Source organism: Trachemys scripta, chromosome 22 (genome assembly GCF_013100865.1).
Source record: "Trachemys scripta elegans isolate TJP31775 chromosome 22, CAS_Tse_1.0, whole genome shotgun sequence".
Lineage (NCBI taxonomy): Eukaryota > Metazoa > Chordata > Testudines > Emydidae > Trachemys > Trachemys scripta.
The window spans coordinates 7,758,711-7,777,382 of record NC_048319.1 but is presented as its reverse complement, the minus strand read 5'-3'; the positions used below and the strand labels follow the sequence as shown (position 1 = coordinate 7,777,382).

General features: G+C 43.3%; 2 protein-coding genes across 4 annotated transcripts in view; both read left to right on the top strand.

The window, feature by feature from the left end:
* The window catches only part of UHRF1 (ubiquitin like with PHD and ring finger domains 1), a 43,308-nt gene extending 29,466 nt beyond the window's left edge, over positions 1-13,842 (top strand). For all 3 annotated transcript variants that reach the window (XM_034755121.1, XM_034755119.1, XM_034755120.1), the window contains 12 exons: positions 2,127-2,233; positions 2,423-2,609; positions 4,919-5,042; positions 5,134-5,241; positions 6,262-6,366; positions 7,737-7,843; positions 8,825-8,987; positions 9,103-9,240; positions 10,713-10,827; positions 10,931-11,088; positions 11,614-11,712; positions 12,430-13,842. In XM_034755121.1, the coding sequence (XP_034611012.1) occupies positions 2,127-2,233; positions 2,423-2,609; positions 4,919-5,042; positions 5,134-5,241; positions 6,262-6,366; positions 7,737-7,843; positions 8,825-8,987; positions 9,103-9,240; positions 10,713-10,827; positions 10,931-11,088; positions 11,614-11,712; positions 12,430-12,576 (1,558 nt within the window). In that variant the 3' untranslated portion in view covers positions 12,577-13,842. The remainder of the gene's footprint in view (positions 1-2,126; positions 2,234-2,422; positions 2,610-4,918; positions 5,043-5,133; positions 5,242-6,261; positions 6,367-7,736; positions 7,844-8,824; positions 8,988-9,102; positions 9,241-10,712; positions 10,828-10,930; positions 11,089-11,613; positions 11,713-12,429) is intronic.
* Positions 13,843-17,524: 3,682 nt separating this feature from the next.
* Positions 17,525-18,672, top strand: part of KDM4B (lysine demethylase 4B) — a 160,311-nt gene continuing 159,163 nt past the window's right edge. The window contains exon 1 of the mRNA XM_034755560.1: positions 17,525-17,669. The gene's annotated coding sequence lies outside the window, so the exon portion shown is untranslated. The remainder of the gene's footprint in view (positions 17,670-18,672) is intronic.

Genomic DNA, 18,672 nt, shown 5'->3' with positions numbered 1-18,672 from the left:
CCTAGCAAGCTAACAAACAGGAGAGAAACAACAAAGAGTCTGGTGGCACCTTAAAGACTAACAGATTTATTTGGGCATAAGCTTCCGTGAGTAAAAACCTCACTTCTTCGGATGCATAGAGTGAAAGCTGTAGCTGTAGCTGTAGCTTTCACTCTATGCATCCGAAGAAGTGAGGTTTTTACTCACGAAAGCTTATGCCCAAATAAATCTGTTAGTCTTTAAGGTGCCACCAGACTCTTTGTTGTTTCTCTCCTGTTTGTTAGCTTGCTAGGTTTGTTTACCTTATGTGTTAACGTATCTTTGTTGTCTCTGCCTGATGACCAGGCAAATACATGTTCCCTTGACTAAGGCACAGCGTGCTTATGCATTCCTTGCCAAACACACTTTCAGAATATAATTCTAGCACATGCTTACATCTTTTGTACATGACCTACACATATATCACTCTAATATTAATGATAAGTGAGTTGTTAGTTTTTCCAATGAGATGTTACATGACACCTTTTGGGTATATATCTTAACACTGTTAGATGTAGTGAGTATGTCAGGCCTGACAACTGTTACTGACACAGAACAGTGAATCACCAACGGGCCTTTGTGTTTTAGGGGGGCACGCAGAATCCCTAGTGGGTGATGAGAGATTGGAGGATCCTGGTTAGGGGGAATGGAAGGTGTGGGAGCAATAGGGATACACTCTAGACCTGGAATGGGGAACACACAATGCATGCCATGGGTGGATATAGGAATGGCACAGAGCCATTGGTGTGGGGGCAGAATGGGGGACCCTAGTATGGGAGGCACAGAGACCCTGGCACAGAAGAGATTGGGAGGAAATGTAGGGAGTTCCTGAAAAAGACGGGGATGGAGGGTGGCACGTGGGGTGTTCAGTTTCCATAATAAAAGTTTGCAACCTTTTGAGGATATCGTAGTAATTTAAGCATAGTTTTTGCTGAGAAACTCTTTTGAGCTGTAGGTTCAAATTCTGCAAAGTTCAGCTCAGCCTCTAAATCTACCTGAGGTAGTGTTGCCTTCAACCAATCTGTGTTAAGGGATATTAAACCCTTCATGGGTGAATGTATTTAATGTGAAAAGGAATTCATGTTGATGGTAAGGATTGTAAACTTTCAGGCAGAGGCTGTCTTTTGTTCTCCATTTGGAATCTAGGTGGGGTCCTGGTCCATGACTAGAGCTCCTAGATGCTACCTCAAAACAAAGAACAATATGGGTGGGCGGGGTGGAGACCAGGCTAGAGGTGCTGGAAACTACCCTGAATTGTTGGGTAGTCAAAGTGCAGCTAAGGTAAAGAGGCTGTTAATAGAAGAGGAATTTGCTATGGAACTGGATTGAAGAGGCATTGGTTGGCCAATGGCAGAGGGGCAGTGGCATAGGGCAGGCATGTTCCAGGTGGATGTGGAAAAGACAATTGGGGAGGGTGGACATGCTGTAGTGGAGGAGCAGACACTAGAGCTTGGGAAGAAATGACCAGCTGCGTAAACAAAGCTTTTGTTTTACATAATAGCCCTAACTTGACTAAAATAGCTCCTTGGAATGAATTGATTAAAGCTCCTGTCTTTTTTGTAAGAACAGGCATTACTGGCATGCTTTTTAAAGAAACAAAACAGCATAGTTAGCACTCAACTCAGAACCCAATCACCATTTAACGCTCCATTGCAGAGACTTGGGGAATTTAACACATTTTTAAGACTTCTTTACACACAGGTTTTGTACCACTATAACTATAAAGCACTTTTATACAGGAATAACTGCATCTATACTAGGGTTTTTTATATTACCTTTAACTAGATCTGTTTCTAAATCCCTATAGCTGCCCAAAAATAGGGTATAGACCAGCGCTTAGTACTGTTGCTCCTGTCCAGCTGCAGACTAGGGCCATATCTATACTATGGGCACTAGAGCAACATAGCTACAGTGCTGTTGCCTCATTGACTATTATAAATCTGTTAACTGATCATCTTGTACGTGAACCAGATGCTTCATTGAAACTACTTGTGATCCAGGATATATTGCACCTGCCTCCCAGCCTGCATTATATACTATATCTGTGCAGCAGTGAGGTGTGTTTGTTTAAAGGCTGATTTTCTTGACTTATGCATTTCTCCCCTTAGGGATGCTGGTGATTCCTTGAATGACTGTAGAATTATCTTTGTGGATGAAATTTACAAAATTGAAGAACCTGGCAGTGTTAGTCCAGCTAGCACCAGCCCGTTAAAAAGTGAGAGTTTTTTTTAAATGTTGCCCTTAAACTTTACACTACATCCTATTGTTATGATTTTGGTATTGGATACACAAGAAAATTAAACTTTTTAATATGTTTGTGGTTGAGGCTTTTTGTCCATTTTAGTGTAACTAGTATTTTCTGAAATCTGAAGCAGCAGTAATTGTGGTTTCTCTATGTTCATAGGGCAGAGTGGACCAGTGTGTAAACATTGTAAAGACAACCCAAACAAGACCTGTAGGATGTGTGCCTGTCATGTGTGTGGAGGTAAACAGGATCCAGATAAACAGCTAATGTGTGATGAGTGTGACATGGCTTTCCACATCTACTGCCTCAACCCTCCCCTTAGTAGCATACCAGATGATGAGGACTGGTAAGTCATAAAAATGCCTGTTCAGGCTTGTAACTTGTATGTAGGCTTTACGTGGTGAAAAGTGTAAGGCCTTGTGCGTGCGCGCACACACACACACACACACGTCTCTGAAGGTGTGTGTTTGTAACCAATTTTGTTATTCCAGAGCAAGACCTCATGAATGATATTAAAATCAATTTAAAGCTGAATTGTAGCTATTTAGTTTTAGCTCAAGTCAATTCCTTTCCTTATTTAATTACTATAATTCAGGTTTAAGTTGATTTTTTTTAATTGATTCCAAGAAATTTTGCTCTTGTTTAACAAAATTTATTAACACACCGTCAGACACTTCTGCAGCTTTGGCCTGTCTGTGCTCAAAAATTAGACTGACTTAGCTATGTCACTTAAGGCTATGAAAAATTTCACGCTCTGAGCACTGTACTTAGGTCACCCAAACAACCAGTGTAGATGTGGCTAGGTCTACAGAATTTTTCTGTTGACATAGCACCACCTGTTGGAGAGAGTGATTGATGGAAAAGCCTTTGTCAATGTAGTTAATCAATCTAGAAAGCGTTTACGCCAGTGGCTCTCAACCTATTTACCAGTGTGGGCTGTATATGCAGCTGTCATGTGGGCCGCATCCATACACTATATATTCTACCCATATGGCCCTGAGGATGTCACCTGGGCTGCAGCTGTATGCTGATTGGGCCATGTGTTGAGAACCACTGGTTTACACTATGGCGCTACAACGTCACACTTGCAGTGTCATAGCTGTGCTGCTATAGCTGCTGTAGCGTAGATAGGCCTTTTTGTGTAAAGTCAAGGCCTAAATGTAAATACTTGTTTTGATGAAGGCTATACCTTCTAGAAGTACTGGGACGTAGCTGCGTAAGACGTTACCAGCCCTATTCAGCTATGCCTTCTCTAAATTGGGATGGATCTCTGTGAATGTGGCCTTGTCTACACTACAGGGGAAATTCTATCTAAGCTACGCAATTTGAGTTATGTGAATAGCATAACTCAAATCGACGTAGCTTAGATCCGCGGGGACCCCACTATGCAATGTCGACTGGAGAGCGATCTGCGGTTGATTAAGCGGGTTTTCACTAGACCTGCTAAATTGACAGCCGCTGCATCGATCACTGCTCGTTGATCCCCCAGTAAGTGCAGACAAGCCCTAAGACTGTTCTGAGCTTTGGAGCATTTGCTGAAACATAAATGTTTGTTTATAGTACTAAAAATATGCTGGGCTTCTTACAGAAACATGAAAACCAGGTCTGTGATTCAGTTAAAAATCTAAAATACGTTTAGTAACAAAGCAAAGTTTATAGCATCATAAGCATGAGGTTTCTTCAGCCAGATTATTATTACTCTTCTTATAGGTAAGTTTACTGAATGCTAGTTCTATGAACAGTGCTGATTTGTGGAAAGCAAAATAAGCAGCCACTTTGTTGCTGTTAACACTAGCCAATCAAGTTTGAAAATATGCAGTGCATACATTTCACAAGTTAAAACTTTCTCCTGGTTTCCTTGGACTAAATTTTCTAGAGAGATTAGTGATTTTTGGGGTGGAAGGGATTGCCTAAGCTGACTCCTTAAAGGGGTCTTCAGTACTCTGAGAATCAAGTCCCTTTTAAGGCATCTCAACTTGGGCAAGCAAAATAACTAGATTGGGTGGGGTGGAGTAGTAGGGGCTCTTCTCTCAATGCTTCATTGTTGTGGAGGTGATAGCTTATGTATTTTTTAAAACTAGGACCTCTAGATATCTTATCTGATAAATGCTCTCTTGTCAATGTGATCTTTACAGTTGCTAATCTGACTTGTAGCCTTCATTGATAGGAAAGAATGTAGCCCTTTGGCAGAATGGGAATGAGGCAACTTGTTTTCAGTACAGGTTGCAGTCACTTGCAGATCCTATCCATAGTGGAGTCAGAATGATGCCAGCTAGTTGAACAGCTATTGCAGACTTCGTGTATGTCTTACCTTACCCATCATGAACAGGCCTTTTTTGAGAACCATGTCAGTTAAAACATGCTGTACGTTAACATTCTTTTCTCTTCCACATGCTCTGTTCCAACATTCCGTAACTTGGGTTTATAATATTTCTCAGAAACAGCCAGGAAAGCTGTGCGAGAACCCTGTCCGAACAGCTTTATTTAGTACAATTTTAATTCTGTTGTCGAGAGGCTGTCAGTATAGGGGTGTACACAACTTCAGATAAACTTCCCAAGTTTCTACTTTATAACCCACCAATACACTCTAAGAAAAACACCATTTTTAACTTGAGGGGCTACCACAAACTAATTTTTATTGACTGGCAATTCTAGGTATTGCCCTGAATGTCGGAATGATGCAAGTGAAGTGGTTTTAGCAGGAGAGAAGTTAAAAGAAAGTAAAAAGAAGGCAAAGATGGCATCTGCTAATTCATCCTCTCAGAGAGACTGGGGCAAGGTTGGTGTAAAGCTTGTTTTGTCTTGTATCTTAATATGTAAAGCATGATGATTGATGGCAGTTCTTAGATCTGGCTTTCTTATTGAAACAGGGTATGGCATGTGTGGGTCGCACGAGGGAATGTACCATTGTCCCCTCTAACCACTATGGACCAATTCCTGGGGTTCCAGTTGGCACCATGTGGAAATTCAGAGTCCAGGTATGAAATAACAGTGCTGGAGTGAACTTCCAGAGTGGGAAATAGGAACGATGTAACTCTTGCCCAAGGAATTTGAAACAGAAGCTATGTTGGCACACTCGCCACAGGACTTCAGCGTGCAGAGAGGAAACGACTGGCTTTGTCTGTTGCGAGCGTAAAGTGTGGGGAATTGTTTTGTCTTACACTTTTGATGTAAAAAAGACATGAAACATTTTAAAAATACAAACACAGGCAGACAGAAAAAATAATCTTCTACAGTCTTGCTGAAAACCTCCTTTGAGGCCCTGGATATATGAAAAGGGGGGTCCTTTCACCCCATAATTGAAGGGAGTGAGGAGTGTGAACTGAATTAACCAGAACGCTTTCTCCCCCGCCCCCCCAACTGTTGTGTTATGAACAGTTGGAATAAAATTGCTTTCCCTCTCAATAGTTTCACTTCCTTGGTATCTGGAATATCCTATACCTACTAGTTGTTTAGTTGGCAGTCTTCCAGCACAAACATTAAGATAAAACCTGAATTTCTGATGATTACCCTCACGTAGTCAAGCTATTGTTGGAGGGGGGAAAAAGCGGATTTGTCCTTTATGGGTTACTCTTAAGACTTCATCTGTTCCTTCTCTCTTCAACCTGAAGTTATAGGGCCCAATTCATTGTTTCTCTACACCTGGGGCAAAGCAGATGCAAAATGCGAATGTTTTGATTTCACGGTATTTTACACACACTTTGCACTGGTGTAAATGACTGCACATTGTGCAGGGCAACAAGTCAGGACCCTTCTCTGTTGGAAGACGTGTAATATTAGATATTTCTTGATACAGGTAAATAGGAACACATGAAAAGATTCTATTTTTGTACATACAAATATCTGAAAACGATAAGGAAAACAAAAACTGAAGAAGTTGTGTGGGCCATCAGCAACTTAGTTGTGCACATGCATTGATTCATTTTGGTTCTAAATAATTGCAGCTATTTGTGGCCTGTTGGAACAGCTGTCCAGTAAACTCTACTCATCTCTTCTAGGTGAGTGAATCTGGTGTTCACAGGCCCCATGTAGCAGGTATACATGGCAGGAGCAATGATGGTGCTTACTCCCTGGTCCTGGCAGGAGGTTATGAAGATGATATAGTAAGTGAATCTTGGAACTGTTTACTCGTTGATCTTCTCTATAAAAGATCCCAGAGTACTGAATTACACTTTTGTATTTAAAACAAAAACTTGGGTTCATCTGATACTCTACATTCTACATCACATCTTTCATCTGAAGAACTTAACACCAGTTCAGACAGGGAGTACCAGGCAAAGAAAAAACATAACCCTGAATAATAGGATATTTTTGCTTGGAAAGAGGGTCAGGGACAAGTTAAGGAAGCTTGTGACACTTGTGCAGCCTATCCCCTCTCCAGGAAACACTGTCCTCTTCTTAGGAGACCCATTTCCCACTCCAAAAAGTGCCCAGAGAACCTCCTGTTTCCCTCTTGCCATATCTCCCTGTGTCAACAGTATTCAGCACAGAGTTAGGAAGTACAATTGAACCACTACTGTTAAGTATTTGCCCATTGGCTTTGTGGGATGAATAGGTTTGACTGGCACTGGCTTTGCCCAAGAATACTTCTCATTCTTCCACCTCTTCCCAGCCTTATTTCCCCCAATGGGTGCCTCCACAATCCATGAAATAGTTGAAAACACAAAATGTAACTGGACTGCCCAGTGGCCTAAGGCTTAAGTTTACTTGCCACAAGGTCAGTCTTTGGCAGACTTATGTCTACTATTGCAAGGACCAAGGGGAGGTAAATTGTATCCCCCTAATTCTAGGGCTGCAAGGGCTGGTTTGATTTCCTGATGCAGGCTAGTGGGGAGCCCTTGTAACTTGTGCTGTTGGCCCTTCCCTGGGCTATTTAAATAGGAAGCTGGGTAAGGGAGAGCGGAACAGAAGCTGTGCAGTAGGAAGTGGGTTCTCTCTGGCAGCAGGAGACTAGCCTGACCAAACTTGACTTTGTTCAAGAGTTTTAAGTTTTGGAACTCTGAGTCCTGAGGTGAGGACTGTATGACATGTTTATTGTAATTGCTCCTTTCCTGAAATCTTTGGAAAGTGGTTATGCTGTTTTGTTAGTATGTGTTGGCTTTTCCTCCCCCAGATCTGTTTAAAGTGAATTTATTGATGCCCATTTGGAAAAGTGAGGTTGCGGCTCCCCTGCAGTGCTAGAGCTGATCACAAGTGGGTGCACAGGGACTGCCAACACCTTTACAAGTCCCTTTTACTGGTGCTGTACACCAGGAGTCACCTTGCACCTGTCCTGTGGCTCCTTTTGTAGTGGCTACCTCAGCACAAGGACCCATAGGACAACTGAATCTGGCAGAGCTGGGATTAAGAATCTGAATCCCCTGTTCTCTCCACTAGATCAGTGTATTACTCTGTCCTATTGCACTAGATCTGTATTATTTTGTTTCAACTATTTTGTGAGTATGAATTACTGAACAATCAATGTATATTTCAGGATCATGGAAATTCTTTCACTTACACGGGGAGTGGAGGTCGTGATCTTTCTGGAAACAAACGTACGGCGGAACAATCTTGTGATCAAAAACTCACCAACATGAACAGGTTGGAAACATTCACGCTGTGCCTCATGAAACTTTAACCAAAACTAAAAGAGATCTTCAAAGTTATGGCTTCGCTGTGCATGATGGTTATACATCAATGTGTAATGGGAAAATTCCCAGTAGGACACTGGAAATGGGATTAGACCCCAGGTTTAATATTTGCTGCAACTTCCAAGAACAGAGGGATGAATTAGAACACAAGTTTTCAAACTGTAGCCTGTAGTACATTCATGATCCGTACAGCACTTGCTACTGATCTGCGGAGATGGCAAGTCACATAGAACTGTTCTTCTCCACCTTATTTTTAGCTGCTAAATTACATTAAAACAACTAAAAACACTTTTAAAATCCTTTTATGTTCGTACTCTTCCAAATAATCAGGTACTCTTGTTGGCAAGAAGATGTGTTTGTGAATGGGAGGTAATTGAGAAAGGCAGGACAGGCAATCCATGTGATATTCTGTATTAAAATTTGGTGATGAGGACCATTATCATGTTTATACCCAGGTGATTGCTTGGCCTTCCCTGAAAGTTAATATTTCTCACTTTTTGTCTGGGCAAAGGAATAAACAAAATGGGTGGGCAAGATTCCATACTGTTACCTGGAATTTTGGAAGATTGAATACCTTCCTTACCGCAGAGAGTCGTATTGGCAATAATAAGTAAATCCCACTACTGAAAAGGGAATAGTGCCTGAGCAAAACCGGTCATGTCAGACTGCATGGTAACAGTGACTGAGAAACTACCAGCACTGGTGAATCTTGGCTGTATATCTCTGTTCTGCTTCATACAATTCCATGTTGTGTTTCCTGCTTTGGCTTTGATATATGTGCTGCTCAGAGGGGTATTGAACATTAGTACTACCTTACTGTACTTCATATTCATATCCTTTCTATAGGCTTATTACCAGGCTTTTCTTATTTCATATCTGCTTCTGGATAGTTCTTCCTTAGTAAATACATTAAATTGGTTTATTCTTGCAGAGCTCTGGCTCTGAACTGCAGTGCCCCCATCAATGATAAAGATGGAGCAGAGGCCAAGGATTGGAGAGCTGGGAAGCCAGTCAGAGTGGTGAGGAATGTAAAGGGAGGCAAACACAGCAAATATGCTCCCCGAGAGGGAAACCGATATGATGGAATATACAAGGTAAGCAGACATTCCCATCTTGGAATTAATTGGGAGAGGATGATGAAGATTGATGTCTGGTTATGGCAGAAATATGTTTCTGTAGCTTATAAGTGGCTTATGTCCTTCCTTTTAGGTTGTGAAATATTGGCCTGAGACTGGGAAATCTGGCTTTTTAGTGTGGCGTTACCTACTTAGGAGGGATGATGAGGAGCCTGCCCCCTGGACCAAGGAAGGGAAGGACAGGATGAAAAAGCTTGGCCTAACAATGCAGGTACATAATTCTTATTAACGAACTGTTCCTGCTGAAAGAACTAGGAGGAGTGCAAGGATTGTTTTATTGTCCTTTTACCTTGGCAGATGTGTTAGGATTCTCTGCTTTGTCTGTTTGAAGGAGGAACTTAAGAATTAGTATAGTACTTCCTCGATTGAGGGATATTGCACCTTTATTACTGCGAATTATTTGTTACCAGTCTATTAGCATATCTGAAAACTAAACTTGGTTTAGTGGAATCTGTTCACTGTTTACTCCAAAATACAGGCAAAATGTACTTAGTCCTACTGGAACTCTTCTATCCCAAACTGGTGTTCTGTGGAATATAGAGTTTTGCTGCTTGTAATCTGCTAGCAAATGTATCTGAAGATCTTGTCTTCATAACGCTCAAAGGTGCCACCCCTTCCTATTTCCCTCAGAGCTGGTCATAGGGTGAGTGGTTATGGTCAGTGGAAATTGGCACCTTCTTAATCACAAGTGTGATCTAAGTGCCGAGAGTTCTGCCTGTTCACCTTACTACATTAAATTGTTACTCCTATTGCTGCAGAACCAGCACAGTTTAAGGTAGGTTGAATTGAGATTCTCTTCTGGCTAGCACATCAACAACAGAATGGTTAATGTCTAATAGGGCCAAATTCTGCTGTTGTTTGCACCCGAACAATAGGATTGTATAGGCAAAATTTGGCCCATGAAATCTTACAGGTGGTGATGTACAAATTAGGAATAAATCTTAACTTCCAGAGGCCAGTTTGAGCTTGTTGAACAGGTAGTTAGTAAAATTCCCTTTATTAGTAAAGTGAAATTGATCTGGGGTCATTGAGATATAATAAACATGGAATCTCACAGTACAAATTTGTGTCACTTTTTTGGAGTAGAACTGCAATTTTTATTGATTTATTTGCTAGCAGTGGTTCCCAGTGTTACTTGTCAGCAATGTATTTATCAGTAGGAAAATTGAACTCTTGGAGCCAGGAAGATGCTACTTAATGGATCTCTTTTGAGATTGGTTCACAGAATCCCAGGTTACAAGCAAATAATGGCCAACTTTATTCTTTGTCTTGGGTTTTCTAGGAGAAGTTGCTGCCTGAAATCCTTGCAGTGTGTTTAATATAATCTACTGATAAGTACCATTACTAAATTTAAAGTTATTAAATGGCATAATTGTAGCATGATATCTTGTTCCTACCATTTGTTTACATAGACTTTTCCCTACCATTTGTCTGTAAAATTATGGAATAGGAAACCAGAAAGCTTGACGTTTCTCATTTTCTATAGCCTGAGCCGGACATGTTTTCCAAAGGAGGAGGGGCAGGGGATTGAAAACTTGAACATCTTTCTAAACTGGCTTTAGATCATTTTTGGTGTAACCTAATCTGAGAGGTCCTACCAATGAGAGTGGTACGTTTGCATCTGATATTTTATAATTTTTTTCTCCTCCATCTTCCCTGCTCCCCCCCCCGCCCCTCCCCCAGTATCCTGAGGGGTATTTGGAAGCTGTTGCAAACAAAGATAAGGAGAAAGAAAATAAGAGAGGCGATGAAGAGTGTGAAACACCAGGGAAGGGAAAGAGGAAAAGGAAATCAGCAGGTTGGTATAATAGGCAAGTGAAGGTGGCAAACTTTCTTTAGCTCTTTTAGTGCTTTAGCAAGCTGAATATTTTGTCTCTAAAAAGGTCCACATGCTTTTTTAGGTGATGAGATAAAGCTCCCCGCCTCTCCTAGAGGGACTCCAAAAAAGACTAAAGTTGAGCCGTACAAGCTGACATCCCAGCAAAAGACCCTTATTAAAGATGATGAATCCAATGAAAAACTATGGAATGAAGTACTAGAAGCTCTCAAGGATGGACCGGTATGTCAGATACTCCTCATCCCAGAACTGTAGTAGCAATAGCTACCTGTTTGTCTTCAGACCTGTGCCTCTTGGCCTCACTACTTACAGGGGAATAGCCTCGCTGAGTTCCATGGGAAACATTCCTTTGAGTCAGCAAGGGTGAAGGGATGGCTATCTTCATTCAGAATGCTGCAGCCAGGACTGTTGTGCATTGAATCCTGTTTCTGGCTTCCTCAGTTGTTCTAAGCTCTTCAGACAAGAATAACTTCCAGAAACTACTTCCATTCAATTATGTCAACTGCTGTTTTGCTACCTGGAAGTCCATAGCATGACTCAAATTGAATACTAAATATTCTTATTGGGGTAATCTGTTGTAATTTAGGTTCCTTTCTTGGAATTCTACAGAATATTCTGCTTTCATCTTCAATTTAAAAAAGTCTCTAGCATTTCGCAGTTTCATGAATGGTGTCTTCAGTAATTTTGGATTGTGCTGCATGTTTGGAGAACAGTAGTAATGGAATGACTCTGTATTTTCTCTCCTAGAAATTCCTGAATAAAGTGGAAGAAACCTTCCTGTGTATTTGCTGTCAGGAGGTGGTATTTCGGCCAGTCACAACAGTGTGCCAGCATAATGTGTGCAAGGTGAGTAGCCAGGATGTCTGTTGCCCAGTAAGAAAGCTGTGAATTTCCCTATTCAGAATAAGACTTCTCTACAGCCTTTAAGAATTGTATTATGGCTTGACAGTTATGTAATAGTTCTTCTCAAAAGTAAATCAAGGTGTCTTTCTATCTTTGTTACGGTCACGTGAATGATTACTTGAATATTCTGTGACACAGAAGTGCCTGTAATGGACTATCCACTGTTCTTTCCTGCCAGCATCTGAATAAGAGACAGCAAAAGATTAATCTCTGTTGGTTGAGTAAGCCTGCTAGCCCATTTAACTATTGTTTGCAGGGTCGTTGGTACCAGGATATTAGCGGGACGAGATACTACCTCACCCACCTCGTGCCCCCCACTTTAACTCTTGACAGACTTGTAAATATGATTGTGAGAACTGTTGTGAATTATTTCCTGCAGAGACGGTGACTGTTCTTAGCAACTCTGGAGTTCTTGCTCTTTCATAGTGTAATCATATATTGAAACAATCCATATCATGTATTTAAACCTTGTGTCTGACCAAATCTCTTCACAGAAGAAAACATGCAAATACTTCCACTGTCTCAGATAGCCAATCTGGGTTTTTTCAAGTGAATTGACTTTGCGCATACCTTCTCCTCTGCCCAATAAGGGCTGTGTAAAACGAGTGAAGCTCTGCAACTTAATCTCTTAATGTCTCTTCTGTTTCTTTCCTCTCCCAGGATTGTTTGGATCGATCCTTTAGAGCAGACGTGTATAGTTGTCCAGCTTGTCGCTACGATCTTGGCAAAAACTATACTATGCAGGTGAACGAAACGCTGCAGGCCCTTCTAACTCAGCTCTTCCCTGGTTATGGCAATGGACGATGATTCTGTAAAGCACTTCTAACTTCGTTTTGTTTAAACTTGTTATTGGGTTTTCAATGGGCTTAATTTAAAGAAATAGTTTCCCTTCCCCAAAAAAGTTTTAAGTCTTCCTTGTTATAAAATCTATAAACTTTGCGAAATCTTCTTTTGTATGTTTGTGGGTATTTTGTTTTTGTTTAATGTTGGATTTTGAGCTCCCTTTTTTTTTCCCCCCTGAAACCTGCCATTCATCAGCACAGTGTGGTTTTGTTTTGTTTGTTTTTTTTAATGGAATTACAAACTTCTTCCGGTAAGGCTGCTAAAGATCATGACAAAGTTCTCAATGTTCCCTATATTTTTTTATTCATTCAGAAAATGGCTTATTTGCTTAGAACAATCTTTATGAAGTCTATGGATTTGGCCATAAAAGTAGATCTGGGTATCTCTGTGACAGCATTTTCATGCTCCAGTTGTACAAGATGGTTCCTGGCTTATGACTTGTGACCTAGGTTGTTTTTTGGTAACCTTTTTTTCCCTTGTGCTTGTATCAAATTTTATTAAAAGCCATTTCCCACCAGTTTTGTCCACAAAAAGCCTTCACGCATTAGCCAAGTAGTTGGGGCAATAAGAACTACTACCTCAGTTGGACTTGTCTCTTACTTAGGGAACTATTTGTTCAACCAGGTGCTATCTTCTATCCAGAATGCCATAGTAGAACATACTAAAGCCATTTTTAAGTGCCTTTGGTCCTTTATGGGAAAGACAGGGGTCTGAATTGCCAATTTTTTTTTTTTTTTTTAAGCACTGTAATGTTTAAATTGCCAGCCGGATTTCTTTTGGGTAAAAGTAACACAGTAGCTGTATGTCAGTAGTGTGGAGTTGCAAATTTTAAGGTTTTTTTCCTGGTGCTAGATGTATTATCGTAACATGCATTTACTTTTTCACTGCATTTCTACCTAGAAACGAAGAATAAGTTGTTGAAAATTGTTAATTAAACATCTGATGATTGTACATGAGACCAGGAAACCTTAATTTTGTGAACGGAATGTCTTTTCCTAACAGTACCAAAGTTAGCAGTTTAATACCTCAGCATACCAGGGTCTTTTTAATTACACTTTAGAGCGCACAGACTGGAACAAATATGCCTGTTTTTTAACTTTTACCCTTTTTTAAAATTATAATGTTAATATGTTAGGGAAAAACTTTTTTTATAGTTTTTTGCTGAATTTGTCACATTTTGTAAAATGTGCAAGTTGAAATTCTCAAAATAAATATCTTTTCAGATTAAAATGTTTGCCTTTTGTCTCCTTAAGTTTTGAGATTGTGAAAATATTTCAATATTGAGATTAATTAAAATCTAAATTGGGATTCCTTTGAAAATCCCACCCTAGATCTAGTATAAATGCAAGAACAAGGTAGAAATTAATTTGAATTTAGAAAACTTCGTACTCTTAACACTTTTGTTAAAGGGAACAAGGAAATGGATTTTCAGACACATCTAGTTCTGGAGGATTGTATTGGTGATTCATTATAAGGAACTCATTAAGATTTCTACCTCTGTCACAATTTTTGTCAAGGTAACAAATAAGATTGTGGAAAATAACAATACTGATAAGATATCTTTGAAAGCTATTGCATTGACTCTATAAGAGAGGATTATATAGTACACCTCTACCCCGATATAACGCGACCCTATAGAACACTAATTCGGATATAATGTGGTAAAGCAGCACTCCAGCGGATCAAACCAAGTTCGATATAATGCGATTTCACCTATAATGCAGTAAGATTTTTGGCTTCCGAGGACAGTGTTATATCGAGGTAGGATGTAATTGAAAAACAAAATGCATGTGTAAAATATTCCTGCAGATGTACACTTCTTTATATGAAGGATCTAGCTATCTGTGAAAAACTGTCTTGCTCTTACATTCTGCAGTTTAGGGCTGTTGAAGTATGCAGAAGAGTGCTTCATGTAATCTGTTGGACACCATTCATTGGAATAAGGTTTTCTTGTTTGCCTTTGAGGAACTTCCCTATGGCTTTTACCTTCATTTAATACCTTCCTTCTTTTCCCTCTTCCCCAATCAGTTGGAAATTGTTGTTTGTCTACACCACAAAGAAAAATCCACTGTACAGAGTCTCTGAACCCAGGTCAATTGACTCAGGCTCATGGGGCTTGGGCTTTGGGGCTAAAAACAGCAGTACAGATGTTCCTGCAAGGGGCAGAAGGATCTTGGAGAACACATGTTTTGACTAGAAAGTTTTGCTGGCATACTGCTGATCGCTATTTTGGCAGTGGGCGTTCATATCTGGCTGCCTTTTGCCACTGCAACGTCCTGCAATGCTGATTGTATCACCTAAAGACTTTTTTTGTATAGACATCCTTGTATCCCTGCACTGCCCTCTGGCACTTTAACTTGTGGGGAAAGTTTTGCAGTGTATTGTGGTGCTGCTGTCTACTGTGGGCTACCATCACTTTCAGGGAATTGTGAGACTGTGAGGTCTGTTCCATCCAATAATGTACTTTTTTCCCCCACACTGTTTTTTCCATCTTGCTGCTAAAAAACATAGATTCAACACAAATCGTGGGACTGAGCCAGTGATTTTTCTAATTGTGGAACCACAGTAGCTGGACATATAACAGGGATACTGAGGATGAATGGATGAATAGACCGTGAATGAAGCTGACTAGCTGCTGCGGGTATTCACAGACCAAGAGCGCATAGTGGAGTGGTGGCTTTGGGCCTGTACAATGAGGAGAGGGGTGGGACTAGAACATAATCCAAATCTGCAATGACCAGCAGTGGTTCCAGAACTTTTGGATGCACAAGGCCATGTTCTGGAGTTCTGTGCCAAGCTCACCCCAGCCCTGCAGTTCCCAGACACTAAGATGAGAGCTGCTCTGCCAGTAGAAAAGTGGATGGCAATTGCTGTCAGGCTATGGACAATCAGTTTGGTGTTGGAAAATCTGCAGGGGGGGGGGGGGGTCACTCATGCAGGTATGCAAGGTGACTAAGTGTATCCTGCTGCATAGGACTGTCATATTGTGCAACATGCAGGAAATAGATTGATTCAATGAAAGGGGCTGGTAAGGTGATATATGGGATACATACTCCAATTTCCTCCCAGTTGTTGGTGTTCTCCCCCAACTTTTCACACTCCATTATTTCTCAATTCATAAACTGAAGAAGTAATTCACCATGAATATGCAATCACTGTCTCACCATGGGTAACTTACTGACATGGAAAGTTGGCTGATCAGAGAAGGCTGCTCTTTTCTGTAGGAATACAGGCCTTCATTTGACAAGCTGAAAGCAGGGACATTTTCCCCAGTGCAGCCTATTGATGCTATAATGAGATTGCAATACCAACTGTGATTCTCTGGAACTCAACCTCTCATTGGCTTCCTGGCTTATGAAGTCATTCAGTGGGTATCTGGACAGAAAAAAGATTTAAGTATTGCCTGAGCAGGTGCAAGATGGGTGTGGAGTGTGTTTGGAAAATTGAAGAGCAGGTGCATATGTCTCATAACCATGCTTGCTTGGTCTCAGCAAAAAAAGATATTCCTGTTGCTGCATGCTGTGTATTGCATAATATCTGCAAGGCCAAGGGGGAAATGCTATTACCAGGTGGAAAGGTGCTGGCTTTTGAGCAGCCTGAGACAAGACCAATTATTGGTGTTAAGTGCTGTGCAGGTAAGGGAAGTGTTAAAAGCATACTTATGGTATGTGGTACCTAGCCAATTACCTGGTTTATCAGTTGTGGTGGTGGGGCATTTGTATCAGTGTTGTATGACAGAATAAATCTGGGTCTTCAAACAAAACTTTTTGAATTGCATTATAAATGTTTAAAGTAAAATTCCCAGGGGAGGGGGGTGGAGTGTATGCTGCTAGTCCTACTCCAGGTGTTGCTGCAATTTAGATGTAGTCAAAATTGTTGTTCTTGTAGACTAGACTGAACTTGGATGGAAAGGATGCTGGGGCAGGGAGGACAGGTGTCGCTGGAGTGAGTTCTTCAACCCTTGGCAGAAAGAATAGTTAGGGGCTACGGTCTATTCTCCCTTTTAACTACAAATAGAGGGGAGTGGGAAAGATCCCTTAGAAAAGCTACACTATGCAGCTTTTTATCCTAATTAAAAAGCACAGCAGGAGAAGAAAGTAATAACAGAGGAAAAGCACAGTTTCAAGTAGGAAGTATTTGTAATGCTGGTGGAAACTTGCAGTGGGGACCTGCACTTACTTCTCAACAGCGTTTTTAGGGTACAGGGGGCTTGGTAGAGAATCAGGTGCGGGTGAAGGGGTGGTGGCTTTACCAGGGCACTGTGCCTAGCGCTGCAGCAGAATGGTATGCAGATGTGTGCGCGCACAGGGTGCCGCCTGGCTCTCTACCTTACCCTTTGCCCGCTGTTAATGGCTTTCAGGGCAGGCCCTTAGAGACCTACACATTCATATGGGGGTAGGGCGAGAGAAGAAGGAAGGTGTAGCCCTGCCTCAGTCCCTCCTCTCCCTGGGGACCAGCCCTTGGGCCCCTGCCCTATTGGTGCACAGAGCCCTGCAACCCCCCTGCTTGCAGCTGTGCGGCTCCTCACGTACTCACTTCCCCGCAACTGAGCCTGACAGCAGGGAAGGGGGCGGAGTGACGGGCACCTCAACCAGCCCCTCCCCGCGCGCTTCACCCTATCTCACCCAATAGCAACGTCGCAGGGGCGGGGTCGTCCCGTTCCTCGAGCGGGTTGGCCGAAGGCCGGTGAGTGGCGTGAGCGCAGGCCATGGGCCTGCCTGATTCGGCTCGAGGGGTGGGCGGGCCCTGTCGGAGCGGCCTCTACCAGTGAGGAAGCGCGGTGGGCTTGTTGTGCGGCAGAGAGGCCGGGGAGTAGCGGACGCCGCCGTCCGTCACGAGCGAGTCCACCAGTGGGCGCGGAGGTAGGGGCGGCCGGGGCCAATCAGGGAGGGGAGGGGGCGGGCGGCAGGTGCTGGCTGTGGGATAGTGCCAATATCCACCCTCAGCCCCCTTTCCGCTTTACTCCCCCGCCCCCGGGCCGCGCCGCGCCGCGCTGTGCTGCCTGGGAGCTGCGGGGCGGCCGCTGAGCAGGGACCGGAGACCGGCCGCGGGCTCAGGTAGGGCCCCGCCTGGGGGACGGGGAGTCACCTCAGCGGCCTGGCCTGGCCTCTGGGGCCCGGGCTCCTCCGCCGGGGCCAAAACTCCCCCCTCCCCCCCGTCACGGGACCCGGGCCATCCGCTCCGCCTCCCCCCGGCTCGGGGCAGCTGTTCTGCCGTAGCGACTCCCGCCGCCCCCCTGCTGGGGCCTCGAGCCTGCGCCCTGCGGGGCCGGTGCCCCCTCAGGCGCTGCCCGCCCGGGGTGGGGGGAGCCCGTTCGTGGTGGTGGTGGGGGGGGCGGCGTCCCCGTCCCGCTTTGTCTCGGGGGTGCCTCGCTGCTGCTATTTTAGGACCGTTAACTGCGCTGGCTGCGCGGAGCGCCCCCTCCCCACCGCCCGCTCTCCGGCTGGGCCGGGGGGGGCGCGTCCCGCCCCCGCGAGAGCTGGCGGATCGTCCCCCAGTCTGCCCTGGGTGGGGGGTAAGGCTGGGAGAGCAGTGGGGGGGCTGTTGGAGGAAGGATTGGCAAGCTGGGGGGGGGAGACGGTGGCGAGGGAGCCCCCCCCATATGTCTGTTAATGTCTTGTGAAAATGGGTGGGCGGTGGGTGGGCAGGATGTGCCAAGGCCCCAAATGTCTCTCGATGGGCCTGTGCAAGCCCCGGGTCTTTGAGGGAGGGGGGGGGGGGGGTGTGGGGGGGCTTGTGAACAGTTGTTACATGATGGAGGATTTATTGATGCGGCGAATAGTAAATGAGCTGGTAAGCGATTTACAGCAGGATTTTCCTCTGTGAAATGAGATGTTCGTGTTTGTGGCTTTGGGGGGGGGGGGGTGGTTTCGCTGTTGGTAGCTGCAGACCGATCTGTGGTGTACTTTTAATATCTCACTAGTTCACCAGAAGCTCTTATTTAGTGGAAATGTGGGTTGTACTATTGTGGTACTGGAACTGGCACCGTCTAGGAGCAATATTTAGACTTTTAGGTTCTAATAATATAATCCCAGTGTTAATGGACATGTCCTTGTTTAT